Genomic DNA, 18,184 nt, shown 5'->3' with positions numbered 1-18,184 from the left:
TAAACATTATCTTAAAGCACTTCAGATTTCTGAAGTTTAGCTCGGAATTTTCAGAAAGCAACAAGGATCATGGCAGTGTTCCTCAGATCTGCACACCTGTTTCTTTCACTCCCCCTTCCAAAAAACACACACGCTTAGCAAAGGCTTTGCATTAATTATGAGACAAGGATAGAAGAAACAGGAACTAGTTCTGAATATAAAAGGTAAAAGGAAAAGCAAACCCTTTATACTTAACTCTACCTTAAAGCAACTATTAGTTATGTTACGCTTTCATCTTTTTGGCTATGCTCACTTACATATATTACTGTCAACAGCTTTGAAAAAAAAGAAAAACATGCAAGCATTAAACATTTTAAGGACCTTTCACAAACCAAATGACAGTAGGTTTTTATTAACATATCTTACAATGTTGATTATTCCTATTTTGTAATTTCTGCTTAATTATCAAGATTGATTTAGCTTCTACAGTAATGTACTGTATTTAAATGATCATTCATACAAGATATCACACCAGTACGTTTTTTTGAATAATATACACACACCACTCTAACTTGGACCTGTTATTTTTAAAAGTGGGTTTATAAATGGGACTTATAAAAGGTATGGGGGAAAAAATTAAAGTTCTAGTTTAGCAGCATGCATGTATGTATTCAAGTACAATTTTCAACCAAGTGCTTTTTTAAAATTTACTGGTGACTAATTCACCAATATTAAAATAAACACTATCAAATACCCAAATTTTAATGTTAAGGCTAATATTTTCACTTCACATCCATATGCACAACCATAAAACATTCCATTTTAAATATGTAGTAATCAAAGTCTGAATACATTATACCATGTATATATAGCATCAGAATTTCAAACTGTAGAATTATTCAAGTTCATGAATCCTGTAACGGTATTCACTACAGATGTAAATTAGCATTTTGCTCTTCACCCACACTTACAAATGGTCTGGTATTCATAATGACCGATGCAAAAAATATGACAGGCTGAACTTATGATACAGTATTTAAAAAAGTAGCAATGTGTTGGAAAGGACAGCTATTTAGTTAAACAGAATCATTATAGCCTTTCAGAAAGTTATCTTAATATTTTGGAAACGTATAGAAAAATAGCAAGCTATTTCCATGTATTTTATTGTAGAGCGATAGGTAATTTTTTGACTCTCTGAACATATTTGAATATGTACTGTTCTGTTCTATTTTAATGCAAGGCCATCATTTAATGTCCACTTTCATATTCTGTAATGTCATTCAATAATTTTTAGAACATAGATCTGACTTTATTTTTATATTTTATCATTAGATTTTTTTAGCTTATTTTTACATGTAAAAATGTAATTTTATATAACACGCCATGGAAGTCCAAAGTACCAGGAATTGCTTGATAGCACTATATATGAAATAATCACCAAATTACTGAATCATCTGGAAGAAAAATCTTGGTAGCAATATATAACATGCTTTTCTGTAATCTTCCTTCTCTACTTATAGAGTGGGTTTTAGCTCAATCATTCCCATTCTTACTGATTTAAAAACCCTACAAACATAAATTAATTTTCACAGCAGCTTCTAAAAAGAACGCAGATGCATGGCTCATTTATGAGGGTCATCACCACTGAGCCTTTTTTTTTTTCTTTTAGGATACCAAGCAGAAAGAGCAGTGATTACACTGCACAAATACAATATAGATGAACCTCTTGAGCTGATAAGAAAGTTTCAAAACTATGCTGCATTTGTGGGGAAGTCTGAGCATTTCCAATCCAATCATTTAAAAAAAAACTTAGCTGGTAATAAAAGGGGGCATGCACAGAATCAGAATCTGCCATGTGTACGTTCTTAAAACTTTTGATTTTGTAGTAAAACTTACTTGTTGCTACCTCTACTAATTCATCCAACTGAAATGGCAAATTTTGATTTTTAAGGACTCCCTCCCAAACACACATATGCCCCCAAAATGTACTGTATTATATTAACAGCAGCTATCTATTTATTTTACAACTATTTCAATTATTTACCTGCGGAGAATATTTATGAAATTCCTGAGAATGAATTAAGTTTTCAGCAAAGCCTTAAACTTTTAACAGATTCCTCACAATAAGAAAAAATTTTAAAGTTCTACTATTAGACCAACTTTTACTATACAATATTTCACATAAATCATGTTTTACATTTTTTTCTAATTACATACAGCAAAAATCTCAAATCAACACAAGAATGGCAGAAGGAAAAGATGCATTAAGTTTAGCAGATGCAAATTAAAACATATAAATATAAAGAAGCAGTAAAATTTTAAATAAATCACACCCACTCTTAGTATCAATGAATAGCTGATATGCATTGCTGGGAGAATCATTTTTAAATGATTTTGTCAACAAGTTGTGCTTCTTATTAATTATGGACTTGAAAAAAAATGACCACTAAAGAATGATTTAATTTGTTACTTGTTATCTTCTCCAGATACTTTTTAAAAAAATTATTATACCATTAATGTGATTACCAAGCACCTAATTTTGGAAAGGCTTTATAATATACGTTTTCTTTTTTTCCCTCAGCAAAAGCGTTAATCCTCAAATTAAGGTAAAGCTTATTGTTGATAAATTCTTAATGAAAATGATGATATAATACAATGCTGAGGCGGTGAGTCACAGCCCATTGTAATGTGGACCCCATCTTTTATTGATGTGATCAAAAGTATGAGAAATCCACTGTTGTTCAAGAACTTTGTATCTTTCCTTACAAATGTAGAGAGGCTTGCCTCGCCTGGAATAAAAAGGAAAAAAAAGTATTAAAAATAATACAATACAATGAAGATTTCAGACACATTTCTTTTTTAATAGATTCTTTATGGCAAAAATCTCACTTAGTAATTTGGTTTATTTCATGTTCCCTTAGCATGTTGATGGGGAAAATAGCTCAAAAACTAGAAACAGCTCTAAATTAATGACTGTCAGAATTTCTTAATATAAAAAATAATAATTATTACAATTACAAAGCCAGGAATGGCACATTGTTCTTACCGACCAAACTTTAATAAAACAACTGGATATACCCATGCACATCTAACCTAAGATCCCGGTCTTCCTCTCCATGAGCATCCAAATACACAGAACCCCAGAGACAGAAGCGGTGGCCTCGAATGATGATAATCACTGATGCATTGATCAAAAGGAAAATCCCTGTTCCAGCACCACAGTTCTGAGAATGCTAAAAAATTAATAACACATCAATGAACTTCATAATCAAATAGACTTTATAAGAAAATCAAGAATGCTTTAGTTAAATGTCTTCTAAATAATACAGAAATATTTTTTAAATGTTTAATAAGATTTTCTCTAAGTTAAACTTATAATCTCATTCCTAACACTTTATTAATAATACATTAGGAGGAATCTGGGTAAGAATTATCTGAGAAAGCAATTAAGAGCCAACCCAAACCTAATTCAGAGCCTAGCATAGCATCTATAACAGCATATCTGACTGCTGTTGCATAGCACAACATTTAAAAGTATGCACCATCAAAGGGCAGTGGAGTAGGGAGAGGAACTGGAATTGCAATTAAGAAAGGTTTTACTCACTCAAACCCTCAGGTGTGTTTTTTTTACCCTTCTGGATTCAAAAGAACAACAACGAAAAACCACGAACCAAATTCTTATACGTATTGTGTATTTAATTCAAAGAGCAGTCAAATTTGAAGAGCTCGCTTGACCATATATATATCACATTTCCATGTGATATGAAATTCGAGTTTTCATAAATCTTTTATTATATATTATTGCTTACCAATACACATTCACAGTAACTTTGTTGCTTGCAGCAAAGTCCTTTCAGGCATACGAAAGTACCACAAACAAGGCAAACGGCAGGATCTTTAGGAACCTTGGTGCAGACACTACAGGTTTTTCTGTGGTAGTACTGAAAAATGGTGTTATAATTCTCAGGCAACTGTAGTAGGTGTGGTAATTTCCATCTTGACTCTGGGATAAGCAAGGCCTAAAATATTATCCAAAAATATTCATTAGTCCTATGTATTTAAGTCACTAACACAAAATACTTATTTTTTATTTTATTTTATTTTTTTGTGAGGAAGATCGGCCCTGAGCTAACATCTGCCAATCCTCCTCTTTTTTTTCCTGCAGAGGAAGACTGGCCCTGGGCTAACATCCATGCCCATCCTCCTCTACTTCATATGGGACGCCACCACAGCATGGCTTGACAAGCGGTGCGTTGACGCCCGTCCGGGATCTGAACCAGCGAACCCTGGGCAGCCGCAGCGGAACGCGCGCACTTAACCGCTTGCGCCACCAGGCTGGCCCTTAAATACTTATTTTTTAAAAGATCTTTTTTTAAAGAAGGAAAAAAATCTGTCTACAAGAATTTGGCTTATTTTCTTTATTAACACTCTTCTCATTTCCATTTTGCAAATGACTAAAATAGTATTTCAACAATTTCTATTCTCCAGTTTAACGTAGTTTCCAATTACTATATGATGCAAGTTTTTAGATTAAGCATCCCCAAAGTTGTTATTACTTTAAAAGAAAAATATTAAATATGACTAAGCATGCATGAAAAACATATCTAGATGTACTTGTTTCTAAATATGCTTAATGTAAAATTTTAAACAGTTACATATTTTTAAAAACCAAGTTTTGACCTTTCTCAGATAAATAATTCATTGGCTTTTTCTTTAGGAAAGGTCATAGTTATAACTCACTAGTTCTATTTCAATACTTAATAATCTACAGTCTCCCTCCTAGAAGATATAAAATCTTCTTATACCTCAAGCTAAAATCTTTTGTATCCATAAGTGCTGGGGCTACAACTCTTTTCATAAATTTTCTGTTGTAAGTATGAAAAAAAATATCAAATTAGTTAAATTTCCCTGCAGGGTATATTTTATTCATTATTTGCAGCTGTATAAAAATACTGGTAATAGCACTAACTTTTTTCTAGATGCTACTCCATTAACGTTTCGTTTTGTTTTGTTTGTTTTTGGTTTTTGTTTTTTTGCTGAGGAAGATTCGCCCTCAGCTAACATCTGTGCCAATCTTCCTCTATTTTGTATGTGGTTGGTGCCACAGCATGGCCGCTGACAAGTGGTGTAGGTCTGTGCCCAGAAACCGAAACCAGGCTGCTGAAGTGGAGCACACTGGACTTAACCACTAGGTCATGGTGCCAGACCTAACATTTAAAATAGATAAAACATAGTATGAATCTATTATTTTAAGAAATTATATAGATGGCAGGCAACTTATATGGCGATCATCTCAAATTACCTACAGCCATAATCCAACTAAGTCAATGCAGTAACTAAGTAGCTAGCTTGGTGTTTATCAATAACAAGGATAAGGACAATATATGGGCTTACAATATGCTATTTGCCAGTACTCAGTGTCCAACCCTGAACTCCAAAGATTGCATATTCTGTAATGGAGTGATTATACTGGAACCCTTCCATCAGTGGAAGGAAAAACAATTTATCCTCACTGAACTTGATACTTATCTAGATTAGATTGTAAATTACCCAGTAGCCCATGCCACATGGCCTCTAATCAAAGAATTTTCTTCATAAAGAAAGATATAAGGCAATAGGTAGATGTCTACGGAATTAACTGATCTTAACATATACTCAATCATCTGAAAAAAATTACTGGTCTTTTAAATGATAAACTACTTTGCTGATTTTTAGATGGCACCAGCTAGAAGAAAACACCTATAGAATGAAGTATATGCTCCTACTGAATGAGGTATATGGTCTAAACAAGCAACCAGTATATACGGGTGATCGTTCTCTCAGCTGCAACGTACAGGTTCAGGACCCAGGGGGTGGAAAGTGGTTGTGGCCTGTCTCATGATTACACCTAACAATTGTCTTTAATTTCGATTTCCTTGCTATTCTGGATTCTTCTGTGGTTTTAGTACCATCTGAAGGAAGCTGTATACTATCCTCCATCAGGGAATATAATAATAGTTCTGCTGAATTAGAAACTAAATGTTATCTGATCATTCTGGGTTCCCCACACCACTAGGAGAAGAAAGGGAATGGCTTACAGCATTGTTTGGAGGGACTGATCTTGACTATTGAGAGGAATAGAAATATTGCTATACAATTGGTAGCAGTATGTTTGGAACTTAGAGACTCTCCCCTCTCATCCCCCCACCATGTCCCAAGCTTAAAAGTTAAAAATTTAACACAAAACTACTACAGCCTTATATAAGCAAGACAACACCAATCACCAGAAGCTGAGACCTCTCAGAACAAAGTCTGGGTCACATCCTTGGTCAAACAATTCCAATCAGTTGAGATGCTAGTTAAAGAAGGCAAAAGAAGAAGTCATATTTGACCATATAGTAGCTATAGCTTTATAAAATTTTCTTGCTTGCTGTGGCATACATTTTTCATTCTCTTTCCTCTCCTTTCATTGAATTCAGGGTGAGTAGGTGCTAATTAAAATTTTCCAGGCCATTAGGGTATGAGTACAACAAATCACAGAAGGAATGGACATCTCCCAGAACTTTTGGATTCAGGGAGGGCCAGTGATATAACTATTGGATGTGACTTCAGGTTGCATATTTGGGAAAGTGGTGGATGCATCTGTGGTTGTAAGTGGGATGTTTACATCATTCCAAACAGGGGAAGGAGTGAAACTCTATGAATGAGAAGAAGGATGTCTATGTGTCAGGAAGGTAAGACGTGAAGGTAGTGGGCCACCAGTGTTTTTTTCAATTTGTGTAGCATCCTTATCTATCTTTTTGTATTAACAGCATTACAAGTCCTTTTGGAAAATAACCTCTTTTCCTGCTTCATACAGGTCTGATGGGGGTGCCCCATCACAAGATCCTGCCCATCACAGGGGTGTACATATGATGCAAATTAGGCTAATCAAATTCTATCTCCCAGGAATCTGAATCTTGAACACACAGATGGAAGGAAGGAAAGCGACTGAGGCGTAAGTCATTCACTGGTAGCACTTCAGAGAAAACAGATCAGAGAGTTGCAACCCAACTGTATATTTGCAACCAAAGAACTTTTACTGATACAAAAAATTAGAAGAAGTAAATTAAGCTGTTTTTCAAAGGTACTACTGTTGGACCATTCAGTTCGAATCACTATCTTGCTAAGTCTCTCTATTCAAATTTAAAATTCCTGGTAAAGAAAATCTGATTGACCTAGGGTCTGAGGCAGGGTTAAATACAGAACAGAGTGGAGCAGGGATGGGAGGAATGTAGGTCAGATTGAGGGTGCACTCAAATAACTGGTAAAAATTCTGCATAAATAGAAATAAATGTCTACTCTTCTGACTCTAAAACAAATAATTATTACTCAATTTTACAAAAAGATGAAATATTTTTAAATGATAAATTCTTATTTTCCATTAATGTCCACACCAATAATCATTCATCTAAAATATAGGCTTGCTCTTACACTATCAAATTAGTTAATTTTTATCTATTGCTTAACCCATGGCTCATATGAAGACAAAAAATTTTAACTATGTTCATCACTTTTTCTCCTGTCCCAGTTCTACAATTATACCCATCTCCTACTCCAAGTCATTCCTCGTAGGTTTTCAGACACCAAAATTTAACTTCAGATTCTAGCTAAAATCTGTGAATAAAGAAATTACTAGACAGGAAAAAGATTTTTAGACATGATACACAAGGTTCAAATCTTGAATTTCCTTTTCCTTTAAGGAAAAAAAAGGTATAAAATGAGATATCTTTTTAAGGATTTCAACAAAAAATGGAAATGAACAAAAGCAGAGACATTTATTATTTATGCTTACCTTGACTTTATTATTCACTTCAATGTTTTAAAAATTAATTCTAGTCTGACATGTCCATCTGAAATACTAATTTTTTATTGTCCTTTTGATGTTAATATTAAAATTCTCATTTTCCCTGAAACTTAGCTCCCCTTTCATCAGTTCTATTTCTGCCAATGACATCATCCTACCACTTAATTGTTCCACAAATATTTATTAGGTGACTAGTCTATATCAGGCACTTTTAGGAACTAGGGATTTGAGGATAAATAAGAAACAATTTTTGCTTTGTGGAGCCCCCATTCCAACATATTAAACAAACAAAAGTGATAAACATGGCAACAGTTTAACACAATAGCAAAAATACTGTCGTACAGCACAACAGAGGGAGGGGGTATAGGAAGATAGACTATCAGACAAAGCTTTATAGAGGAGGTAACATTTATCTTGGCAGCCTTGACGGGTGATTAATTCAACAGCAGAAAGGTAGGAAGGTTGCTTTAGATAAAAGTAACAGCAATAGGCAAAAGCACAGACATTTGAAAACATAAAGCCCACATTCTTTTGTGGGTTGAGCAAGGTGGTGGCAGGGGAGTGGTACAGAATGAGGTTAGAAAGGCAAGCAAGTTAGTGAAAATCCTTGAATGCCACGCAAGGAGTCCCTATCTTCCTCCGTAGGCAATGGGACATCATCAATGGTGTTTAAGCAGGAGCAGGTTCCTATCAGAACTATGTATACTAGTTATTACTCTTCTAATGATTTGAGTTCAAGATCTTAAAAGTTATGTTTATCTGATCACCAAGTCCTATATATTTTTCTCAAATGTCTCTTTCATTGGTTACATTCTGTGTAATTCCCACTATCAGAACAACAGTCCAGATTTTCTTCACCACCAAAATAATGTCTGGCTTCCCTCTTTCCTTACTTCAATTTATCTGTTAAAAAGTCACTAGAGGGCCGGCCCGGTGGCGCAAGCGGTTAAGTGCGCGCGCTCCGCTGCGGCGGCCCGGGGTTTGCCGGTTCGGATCCCGGGCACGCACCGACGCACTGCTTGGCAAGCCGTGCTGTGGCGGCGTCCCATGTAAAGTGGAGGAAGATGGGCACAGATGTTAGCCCAGGGCCATCTTCCTCAGCAAAAAAAGAGGAGGATTGGCGGATGTTAGCACAGGGCTGATCTCCTCACAAAAAAAAAAAAAAAAAAAAAGTCACTAGAATTACCTCTCTAGGGCCGGCCCTGTGGCTTAGCGGTTAAGTGCGCACACTCCACTACTGGTGGCCCGGGTTCGGATCCCAGGCGTGCACCGATGCACCGCTGCTCTGGCCATGCTGAGGCTGCGTCCCACATACAGCAACTAGAAGGATGTGCAACTACGACATACAACTATCTACCAGGGCTTTGGGGGGAAAAAAAAAAGGAGGATTGGCAATAGATGTTAGCTCAGAGCCGGTCTTCCTCAGCAAAAAGAGGAGGATTGGCACGGATGTTAGCTCAGGGCTGATCTTCCTCACAAAAAAAAAAAAAAAAGAATTACCTCTCTAAAACACTACTTTCATCATATTACTCCATTTCTCAAAACCTGTAGTTCTAGCTATAGAAGAAAGTCTGAGCACCAAACCATGGCATCCATAGCCACCCACCACTGACCCCACTCAACCTTTCCAATTCACTCAACTCCAGCACAAAACATTTTACCAGCTGAGCTGGCAGATTAGGCCCAGCAAATTTTAAAGTTAAGAGACATGACCTTTTAGATCTGCTAGTCCAAATCTTTGATTTTTATGTGACAGTTCTCTTTCCAATAAGCTTACAAGTTCCTTGTCTATTTTAAAATTCCTTCGTATCTTGCAAGTCTAGTACTGCGATTATTTAAGGTATTCAGTAAAAACCTGATGACCTAAAACAAACCAAAAGTAACATACTTAGGTTTGTTAACTGAAATATTTCTGCTTTTATACTCATATACAAATATTATATGTTAAATCATTTTTTTAATATAACTACTTTAATAAATGCTGCCAAGAACAGATGGCCTGAAATTTTAAGTTCTTCATTATTCTCTCATCTGTTAGCATACTACCACTATGGCAAGTGAATACTACTCTTCTACATACCTTTCCTTGTTCTGCATGTCGTTCAGTAAATGAATTTATCTCGAAACACCACTGAGATATAATATCAAATGCTGGAACTGGCCAATCCAGGCAGGAGGCACTGATGAATGGATGTTCTGTTTGGTAAAATGTTGGCAGAAGTCCCAGGCAGCTCGAAAGAACTGAAAATTCTTCTTCTTCCTTTTAGACATGAAATAGAAAATTCTCAAGACATTTCATCAAGAACATTTCCCATTACGGATATTTTAAGTGTTGTTCTCATCAATTACTTCTGGACAGTAAGAAAACTTTCTTAACTGAGTCAACTAAAGAAAAGTGAAAGGAATAAGAAAAGCAAATAAGAGTGAAAAAGGTTCTCAGCTGTTATATCCAAATATCCCCACATTATTTCTCTTTGAAATTTAACTCCCAAGTGCCATAGCATCCGCCTCCTTTATACATTTACTTTTTAAATAGTGTCGTCCCATATCTGATGAACACAGTCTATAGAACATAGCTACTCTATCAAAGTGAATGTTAATTTGGGGCAAAAGGAAAGCCTTGGTTAAAAAGACATAGGCTGTCAGCGTAGATGAAAAACAATAGTAGAAACATGGAATTCACAAGAGGCAGTGCTAAATAACTTGTGCAGACCCTCAAGGAGAGTGAACAAAGTCAGTTTTAAAAAGAGAGTGGAGTTTTTAAAAACTTGAGTGATCTAAGTGCCAGCCAATCCGAAGCTCTACTCAGTTATAAAAGAACCAGGAAGATCAGTGATTCAAGGACTCATATCCAAAAAGTTGATTTTTAAAGGAGTTTGTTAGTCTTATAAACACCAAAATATACCCCCAATCCCTCTTGATTTAACTGAAAAAATCATTTAGGAGGCTAGTATGTCTACTTTCCCCTGTCCACTGGATCAATTCCATCCTTCAAATTCCAGCTTCCCTGACCCCACTTAATGAGACCTTAGACTACGTAGGTCAATTCAGATAAAATTAATCCTTCCATACCTTGTAAACACTTCTGTTCTTGCATTTACATTTTCTATTAATTACTTTAAAAATAAGCCAGCCTTTCCTTTTAAGACTGTGGGAGTAGCCCTAGGGAGTAGGAGCTCTGTCCTCCTAGCGCTTGGCACATAGTAGACATTCAACAAACATCTGCTTGCAAAACTGTTCTAATTAGGTAGACTAAGTAAAAACTCTGAAATATGCTACAACGACGAAATAAAGATGAAAAAGCAAAGTGATATACAGGCTGAAAAAGATGTTAATTTAAAAATCTCTAGAAATGAAGGGCCACAAATCCCCCATTTATATAGCTACATAAAGAAGGCACTTTCAAAAGCAACTTTATTGAGGTATAATTTACATACCATAAAATTCATCCACTTTAAATGTGGTTTAATGAATTTTGGTAAATGTACAGTCATGCAACCATTGCTATAATAAAATTTTAGAACAATTCCATCCCCTCACCAAATTCCCTTGTGCCCCAATGCAATCAATCCCAACCCCTTCTCCTGGCCCCAAGCAACCACTGATCTGCTTTCTGCCATTATAGTTTTGGATTTTTAAAAAATTTCATATGAATGGAATCACACAGTAGGTAGTCTTTTGAGCCTGGCTTCTTTTGCTTAGCATAATATTTTGAGATTCATTCATATTATTGTGTCTATCAGTAGCCCATTCCTTTTTATTGCTGAGTAGTATTCCACTGCATGGATATTCCACATTTGTTCACGTATTCACTTGTTGATGGACTTCTGGTTTGTTTCCAGTTTTTGACTACTACAAATTAGGTTTTTGTAAACATTCATCTAAAATTCTTTATATGGACATGTGTTTTCATTTCTTTCAGTACATACCTAGGAGTAGAACTGTTGGGTAGTACAGTAAGTGTATGCTTAACTTTTTAAAGAAACTGCCAAACTGTTTGCAAATTTGACTATACTACTTGTTTTCCCACCAGCAATGAGTGAGAGTTCCAGATACTCCAAATCCTCACCAATACTTCTGACGTTAATTTCTACTCCTGTAATCACAATGATGTTGAACACCTTTCATGTACTTGTTGTTCAATCATATATATATTCTTATGTGAAGTGCTTGTTCAGATTTTTTGCCCAACTTGTGTTAGGTTTCTTGTTTTCTTATTATTGAGTTATAACAGTTCTTTATGTGTTTTTAATACATGTCCTTTCTCAACATATTTTTTAAATTGAGATATAATTTGTACACCATAAAATTCACCATTTTAAAGTATACAATTTAGTGAGTTTTAGTATATTCACAAAATTGTGCAACTGTCACCACTATCTAATTCCAGAATATTTTCATCACCCTATTGTAAATAGAATTACTTTCTTAATTTCATTTTCAGATTGCCCACTGCTAGTGCACAGAAATACAATTAATTTTGTTGTACATTTATCATGTATCCTACAACTTTGCTGAACTTGTTTATTAGCTCTAATAGTTCTTTTGGAGATTCCATACGATTTTCCACATATAAGATCATCTAATTTGCAAAGAGACTGTTTTTTTCCAATCTAGATGCCTTTTATTTCTTTTTCTTGCCTAACTGCTCTTTCTAGAACCTCCAATACATTGCTGAAAAGAAGTGATGAGGGCAGACATCCTTGTCTTGTTCCTGATCCAAGGGGGCAAGTTTTTTATCTTTCACTATTAAGTCTGAAGTTAGCTATGGGTTCTTTATAGGTGCCCTTTATTAGGTTGAGGAAATTCTCTTCTATTTCTTGTTTTTCTTAGTGTTTTTCCCAGGAAAGGGTATTGGATTTTGTCAAATACTTTGTCGTTGACTATTTAAATAGTCATATGCTTTTAAAAAACTATTCTATTAATATGGTGAATTACATTAATTGGTTTCTCTGTTGTAGAACAAATTGTACATTCCTAGGATAAACCCATTTGGTCACGGTACATTATCCTTTGTATCGTTAATATTTTGTTAAGGCTTTTGTTTCTATGTTCATGAGAGATACAGATTTGTATTTTTCTTTTCTCGTGATGCCTAGTTTGGGCACCAGCGTAAAACCAGCCTCATCAAATGAGTTTGGAGTGTTCTTTCTTTCTCTGTTTTCTGAAAGAGTTTGTATAGTATTGATACAATTTCTTCCTTAAATTTTTCATAGAATTCACCGTTATCTTTGTTGGTATAAAGTTGCTGACTTTTCTTCTCTGGAAGGATAAAATCATAGAAGTTTAATAACTAAATCAATTTTCTTACTTGATATAGATCTATTCAAGATCTTCTGTTTCTTCTTGAGTTAGTTTTAGTAATTTGTATCTTTCAAGGAATTTGCCCATTTCATCTACATTTTCAAATATGTTGGCAAATGTTATTCATAATCTTCTCTTATGGTTCTGTAGGGATGTTTCCTCCTGCATGCCTGATATTGGTAATATCTACCTTCTCTCTTTTTTTTCTCATCAATCTAGTGAGGAGTCCAGCTCCTGGTTAAAAGCCTATGTGTGATTTTTCAGGCCTAACTATAGGCAATTGCCAAGGTTTTATTTTGCAGGCCTCATGGATGAAAACTGCCTTCCTATACCAGAGTGGGTACACAACCAATGCATTGCAATCTCTGAAGGTATTTGCAATCAAGGTCTCAGGTCCCTCTGGCCAGTCACGCTCTTCAACATATTTACATTCCTAGCCCTGATGCCTTTATTCCTATGCCTTTTTATCTGAGGCCTTTGGCAGGAGTCTCTTCAGTGCCTCTGTCGAGGCCACATTGTGGAGGGAAGAAGGGGAAACCTTGAAGACGCTTTTCCCCACTCTGACTCAGTACCCAGTACCTTTCCACTCCTATCTTTCCTCCCTCACCGCCTCTCTACCTCAGAGTCCATAAAACTGTCAGAACTTTTTGTTTGGGGCTCCCTCAATAGATGGCCACATCTGCACTGATCCACTTGATCCTCGACCAATGTGCCATTTCATTCCATGAGTATAAATGGAACAGTGGAATTGGTGTGTTCTCTGGTTTTAGCCTCTAGCTTATACCATCATCAGTAAGTGATTAAAGGCTTAATTCTTTCATTTTTGGCTTGTTGCTTTAATCAGCTACTCCAACATCTAGCACCTCAGTTCTCTCTTCCAGCTCAGCTGAGCTCCTGACATTTAGGTTTATCCATTTTATTGATCTTGGCAAAGAATCAGATTTTGGACTCACTGATTTTCTCGACTGTTTCTCCATTATTTCTTCATTGATTTCTGCTCTGGGTTTTGTAATTTCCCTTCTTTTACTTGCTTTGGGTCTAATTTACTCTATTTCTAGCTTCAAAAAGTAGAAATTTAGATAAATGATTCGAGATTTTTCTTCTATTTAAACATAAGCATTTGAAGATATATCTCTCCAAGAACTACTTTAGCTGCATCCCACAATTTTGCTACTTTGTGTTTTCATTTTCACTCATTTTAAATAATTTCTAATTTCCTTGTGATTTCTGCTTTGACACACAAGTTATTGAGAAGTATGTTGCTTAATTCCCACACATTTGGGGATTTTCATATTTCTTTCTGTTATTGATTTCTAATTTAATTCTGTGTGGCCAGAAGATATATATGATTTCAATTCTTTTAACTGTATTGATACTTGTTTTATGGCTTGGCATATGGTATATTCTGGTGAACGTTCCATGTGCACTTGTAAAAAGTATGCATTCTGCTATTGTTTGGTGAAGTATTCTGTAGACGTCAATTACATCAAGTTGATTGATAGTACTGTTCAGGTCTCATTTATCCTAGTCGATTTTCTGTCGACTTGTTATTAACTACTAAGAAAGAACAGTGAAGGGCCGGCCCCGTGGCTTAGCGGTTAAGTGCGCGCACTCTGCTGCTGGCGGCCCGGGTTCGGATCCCGGGCGCGCACCCACGCACCGCTTCTCCGGCCATGCTGAGGCCGTGTCCCACATACAGCAACTAGAAGGATGTGCAGCTATGACATACAACTATCTACTGGGGCTTTGGGGGGGGGGGAATAAATAAATAAAATCTTTAAAAAAAAAAAGAAAGAACAGTGAAGTCTCCAGCTATAATTGTGGATTTGTCTATTTCTTCTTTCAATTCTGTCAATTTCTGCTTTATGTAATTTGCGGTTTTGTTCTTTTGTGCATATATATTTATAACTGTTATACCTTCTTGCTCTATTGAGAGAGGGCATTTATTTTCTAATGTAAGGCACAAAAATAACTTGAAAAGATGGGAGCTACTAATGGTAAAAAAAAAAATATTTTTTCATTTTCTTTATGATAAATCCAACACTGGATAAAAATTAACAAAGATCTACATAAATGCATTTTTTTCCTGGATTCATAGGCTATTTCAAGATTACTTGGCCTCCGTTATGAAGCAGATATTGAGTCCAAATGTGGGTCACTAAAATGAGGAACCTAACTGAGGAAAATTTTATATGAAAGAATTAAAAAATGAAAGAAAAGTTTCTCATTCCTATCATCTGACTTGGACAAAACAGACAAGAGTGACAGATTACTCTAAACAAAGAAAAACTCATGAGATACTTTTTTTAAGGGATAGTAAATTGTTTTTCTAATTGTTTTCATGTTCTAACTATTTTCAAAAGAAGTATTATGTAACAAGTAGGTCATAGTAAAGAAAATAAAACGGCTCCTAAATATGGAAACCGCTCAACTTTAGGATAAATGCAAATCAAAACTACATTGAGATATATTTTACCTAGACAAAAGATCTAGAGGCAAAGATCAAATAGTTTGATAACACACTAAGTAGACACAGTATAAGGAAACTCTGATACATTACTGGTGTTAATATAATTGGTATAACTTCAACGAAGAGCAGTTTGATAATAACCATCAAAACTACAAATGTATGTAAGTGCTGACACAGCAAACCTCCTCTAAAAATTTATCCTACAAATACAATCAAAAACTTGCAAAATAACTTGCACGGACTATTATTTATTGTGGTATCATATGCAAATAGGAAAGGACTAGGAAAAAACCAAATGTTTATTAACAGGGGACTGATTAAATACCTCTTGGTACATCATACAATGAAATATTCTAAACCTGTAAAAATGAGGAAGATCTTCATGTATTGAAAATAAAATGATCAAGATACCCTAAAGTGAAAAAATGCAAGCTGCAGAACAATGTGTAAACAAGGGGCTAAAGAAAAAAAAAAAACACACCCCTACACACACATATTTTTTGTACTTGCATAAAATATCTCTGGAATAATACAGAGGAAACTGATAGCACCTGATAGCAATTGAGTGGCTAGGGAAAGGGGTAAAATAGATTTTTTTCATAGAATATTTTTCTGTACTTTTTGCATTTTGAAAAATGGAAACACATTACCTATTCAAAAAATACATACATTTTTTTCCGTAAACTTAATTATTGCAGTAATATATTTACACTATTTAAAAACTAGAAAGTATGAAAAGATATCATTAAAAAAAAAGTGTTTCCATCATCCTTGTTCCCAAATCTCGCCAAATCTCAAACTCACTACCAAATCTCAAACTGCCTACCCCAACTCCTAGGTAAGAACTCATCATAGTTTTTAATGTATATTTCCAGAGTATCTTATATATATACACACACACACACATATATATACACACACACACACACATATATATACACACACACAAGCAAGTATGAATACCATTATTTCTCCCTCATCTGCATTTAATATAAGCGCACCTTACCTTTGGTTACTTGATATATTTTTTAGATTTTTCCATATTAGCACATAGAAAACTTTCTATTCTTTCCTTTTCTGCAGGGTATTCCATTGTATGAATAAACCACAATTTAACCAGTTTCCCATTGATGGATACTTGAGATATTTTCAGTTTTTTGCTATTCCTCTATGTCTATTCAGCTATCAATAAATCAATCACCATATTAATTATACTACAAGAAATGTCTACATATGGAGTATTTACAGTTATATTGGGATCAAAGAAAGTACAATATGCAATATTACAGTGGTTTTTACAGACTTAATACTAAAAGAAAATTACCTGTACTCTTCAAAAAATGTTTTGTGTAGCAAGCAGCAGCATAGCTCAGATGTTAATAGTGCAGATTTGGCATCTAGACTAAACGTGTTCAAATCCTGGCTGCTTTACTTACCAGCTGTGAATCTTGAGGATGTCATTTATCTCTCTGTGCCTGTTCCCTCGTCTGTAAAGCGAATGTTATAGCAGCTACCTCATAGTTGTTGTGAAGCTTAAATGAATTTAAATGTAAAGCACTTAAAACAGTGCTTAGCATGTAGTCAGCGTACAATAAATGCTGGCTATCATTATTATTATTTGTAGGGAAACTATTTTGGACAGATAGAAGAAAAAAAAAAAGAATTAAAAGAGATATATTAGCCAGTGGTTTTCAACTTTGGAGGGCAGGTGGATAATGATAGTTCCCTATAAGAATGTGGTAACTATTTTCTTCCAAGAAAAATACACATACACAAACATTTTACAAATAACGCTACAGAATTCAAAAATTACCTGAAGTCCCTCTGTTAAGAATTCCAGAGTTAAAGGACAATAAGAAAGGATGCATTTAAGTAGGAGAAAAGATGAAAGAATCATATAGGTTACTATAATTAGCCCTAATATGATAGTAGAAATAGTGTTAGACTAAGACATTTACCTGAATTAGGAAGGTCTAATAGATTACTGTGGAGAGCAGGCTTGACGTATCAGAACATGTACTAGGTTACCATTCTTGATGATTTCCCATGCTTAACAAAATATTTGATTAAAAAATATATTGTTAAACTCAAGAGTCTCCTGGATTAGAAATAATCACTGAATTTATTAGCAAGGTAGCTAACTATAGAAGATTAATGTTCAAAAATTCCAATCAGATTTCCACATTTCAGCAACAACATATTAGAAAATATAAAATTTTAAACGATTCCATTTATAATAAAAACAAAAAGTCATGCACAGGAAATATTAGAAGCATTCTCTTTGGGGTAGGGCACCAAAAAAGGATGCTATTTCTTCCATTGCTCAACACAGTACTGGAAATGCATTAAGACAACAACAGAGTAATAAAGATTTGAAGGGAAGGGACAATATTGTCATTATTTTCAGATGATATGATAAGAATTACATAGAATACCTAAAAGAATCAACAGGCAAACTATTAGAATAAGAGAGTTCAGAAAGTGGCCAGTCATAAGAACACACAAAAATCAATAGTATTATTCTATATCAGCAAGAAGTGATCAGAGAATGTTAGAGAAAATATCATTTAAATATAAACTAAAGCCATAAATCCTCTAGAATTAGC

At 34.8% G+C, this 18,184-nt stretch overlaps 1 protein-coding gene across 1 annotated transcript in view; it reads right to left on the bottom strand.

Annotated features, from left to right (window-relative positions):
- Nucleotides 1–375: 375 nt before the first annotated feature.
- The window catches only part of UBR3 (ubiquitin protein ligase E3 component n-recognin 3), a 240,214-nt gene continuing 222,405 nt past the window's right edge, over nucleotides 376–18,184 (bottom strand). Inside the window, exons 36-39 of the mRNA XM_058549221.1 lie at nucleotides 9,885–10,064; nucleotides 3,789–3,998; nucleotides 3,073–3,212; nucleotides 376–2,768 (exon numbers count right to left, since the gene is read on the bottom strand). Coding sequence (XP_058405204.1) covers nucleotides 2,651–2,768; nucleotides 3,073–3,212; nucleotides 3,789–3,998; nucleotides 9,885–10,064 — 648 coding nt within the window. The 3' untranslated portion in view covers nucleotides 376–2,650. The remainder of the gene's footprint in view (nucleotides 2,769–3,072; nucleotides 3,213–3,788; nucleotides 3,999–9,884; nucleotides 10,065–18,184) is intronic.

This window comes from Diceros bicornis, chromosome 10, assembly GCF_020826845.1.
Source record: "Diceros bicornis minor isolate mBicDic1 chromosome 10, mDicBic1.mat.cur, whole genome shotgun sequence".
NCBI lineage: Eukaryota > Metazoa > Chordata > Mammalia > Perissodactyla > Rhinocerotidae > Diceros > Diceros bicornis.
The sequence above is the reverse complement of the archived record's forward strand: the minus strand, read 5'-3'. Positions and strand labels throughout refer to the sequence as shown.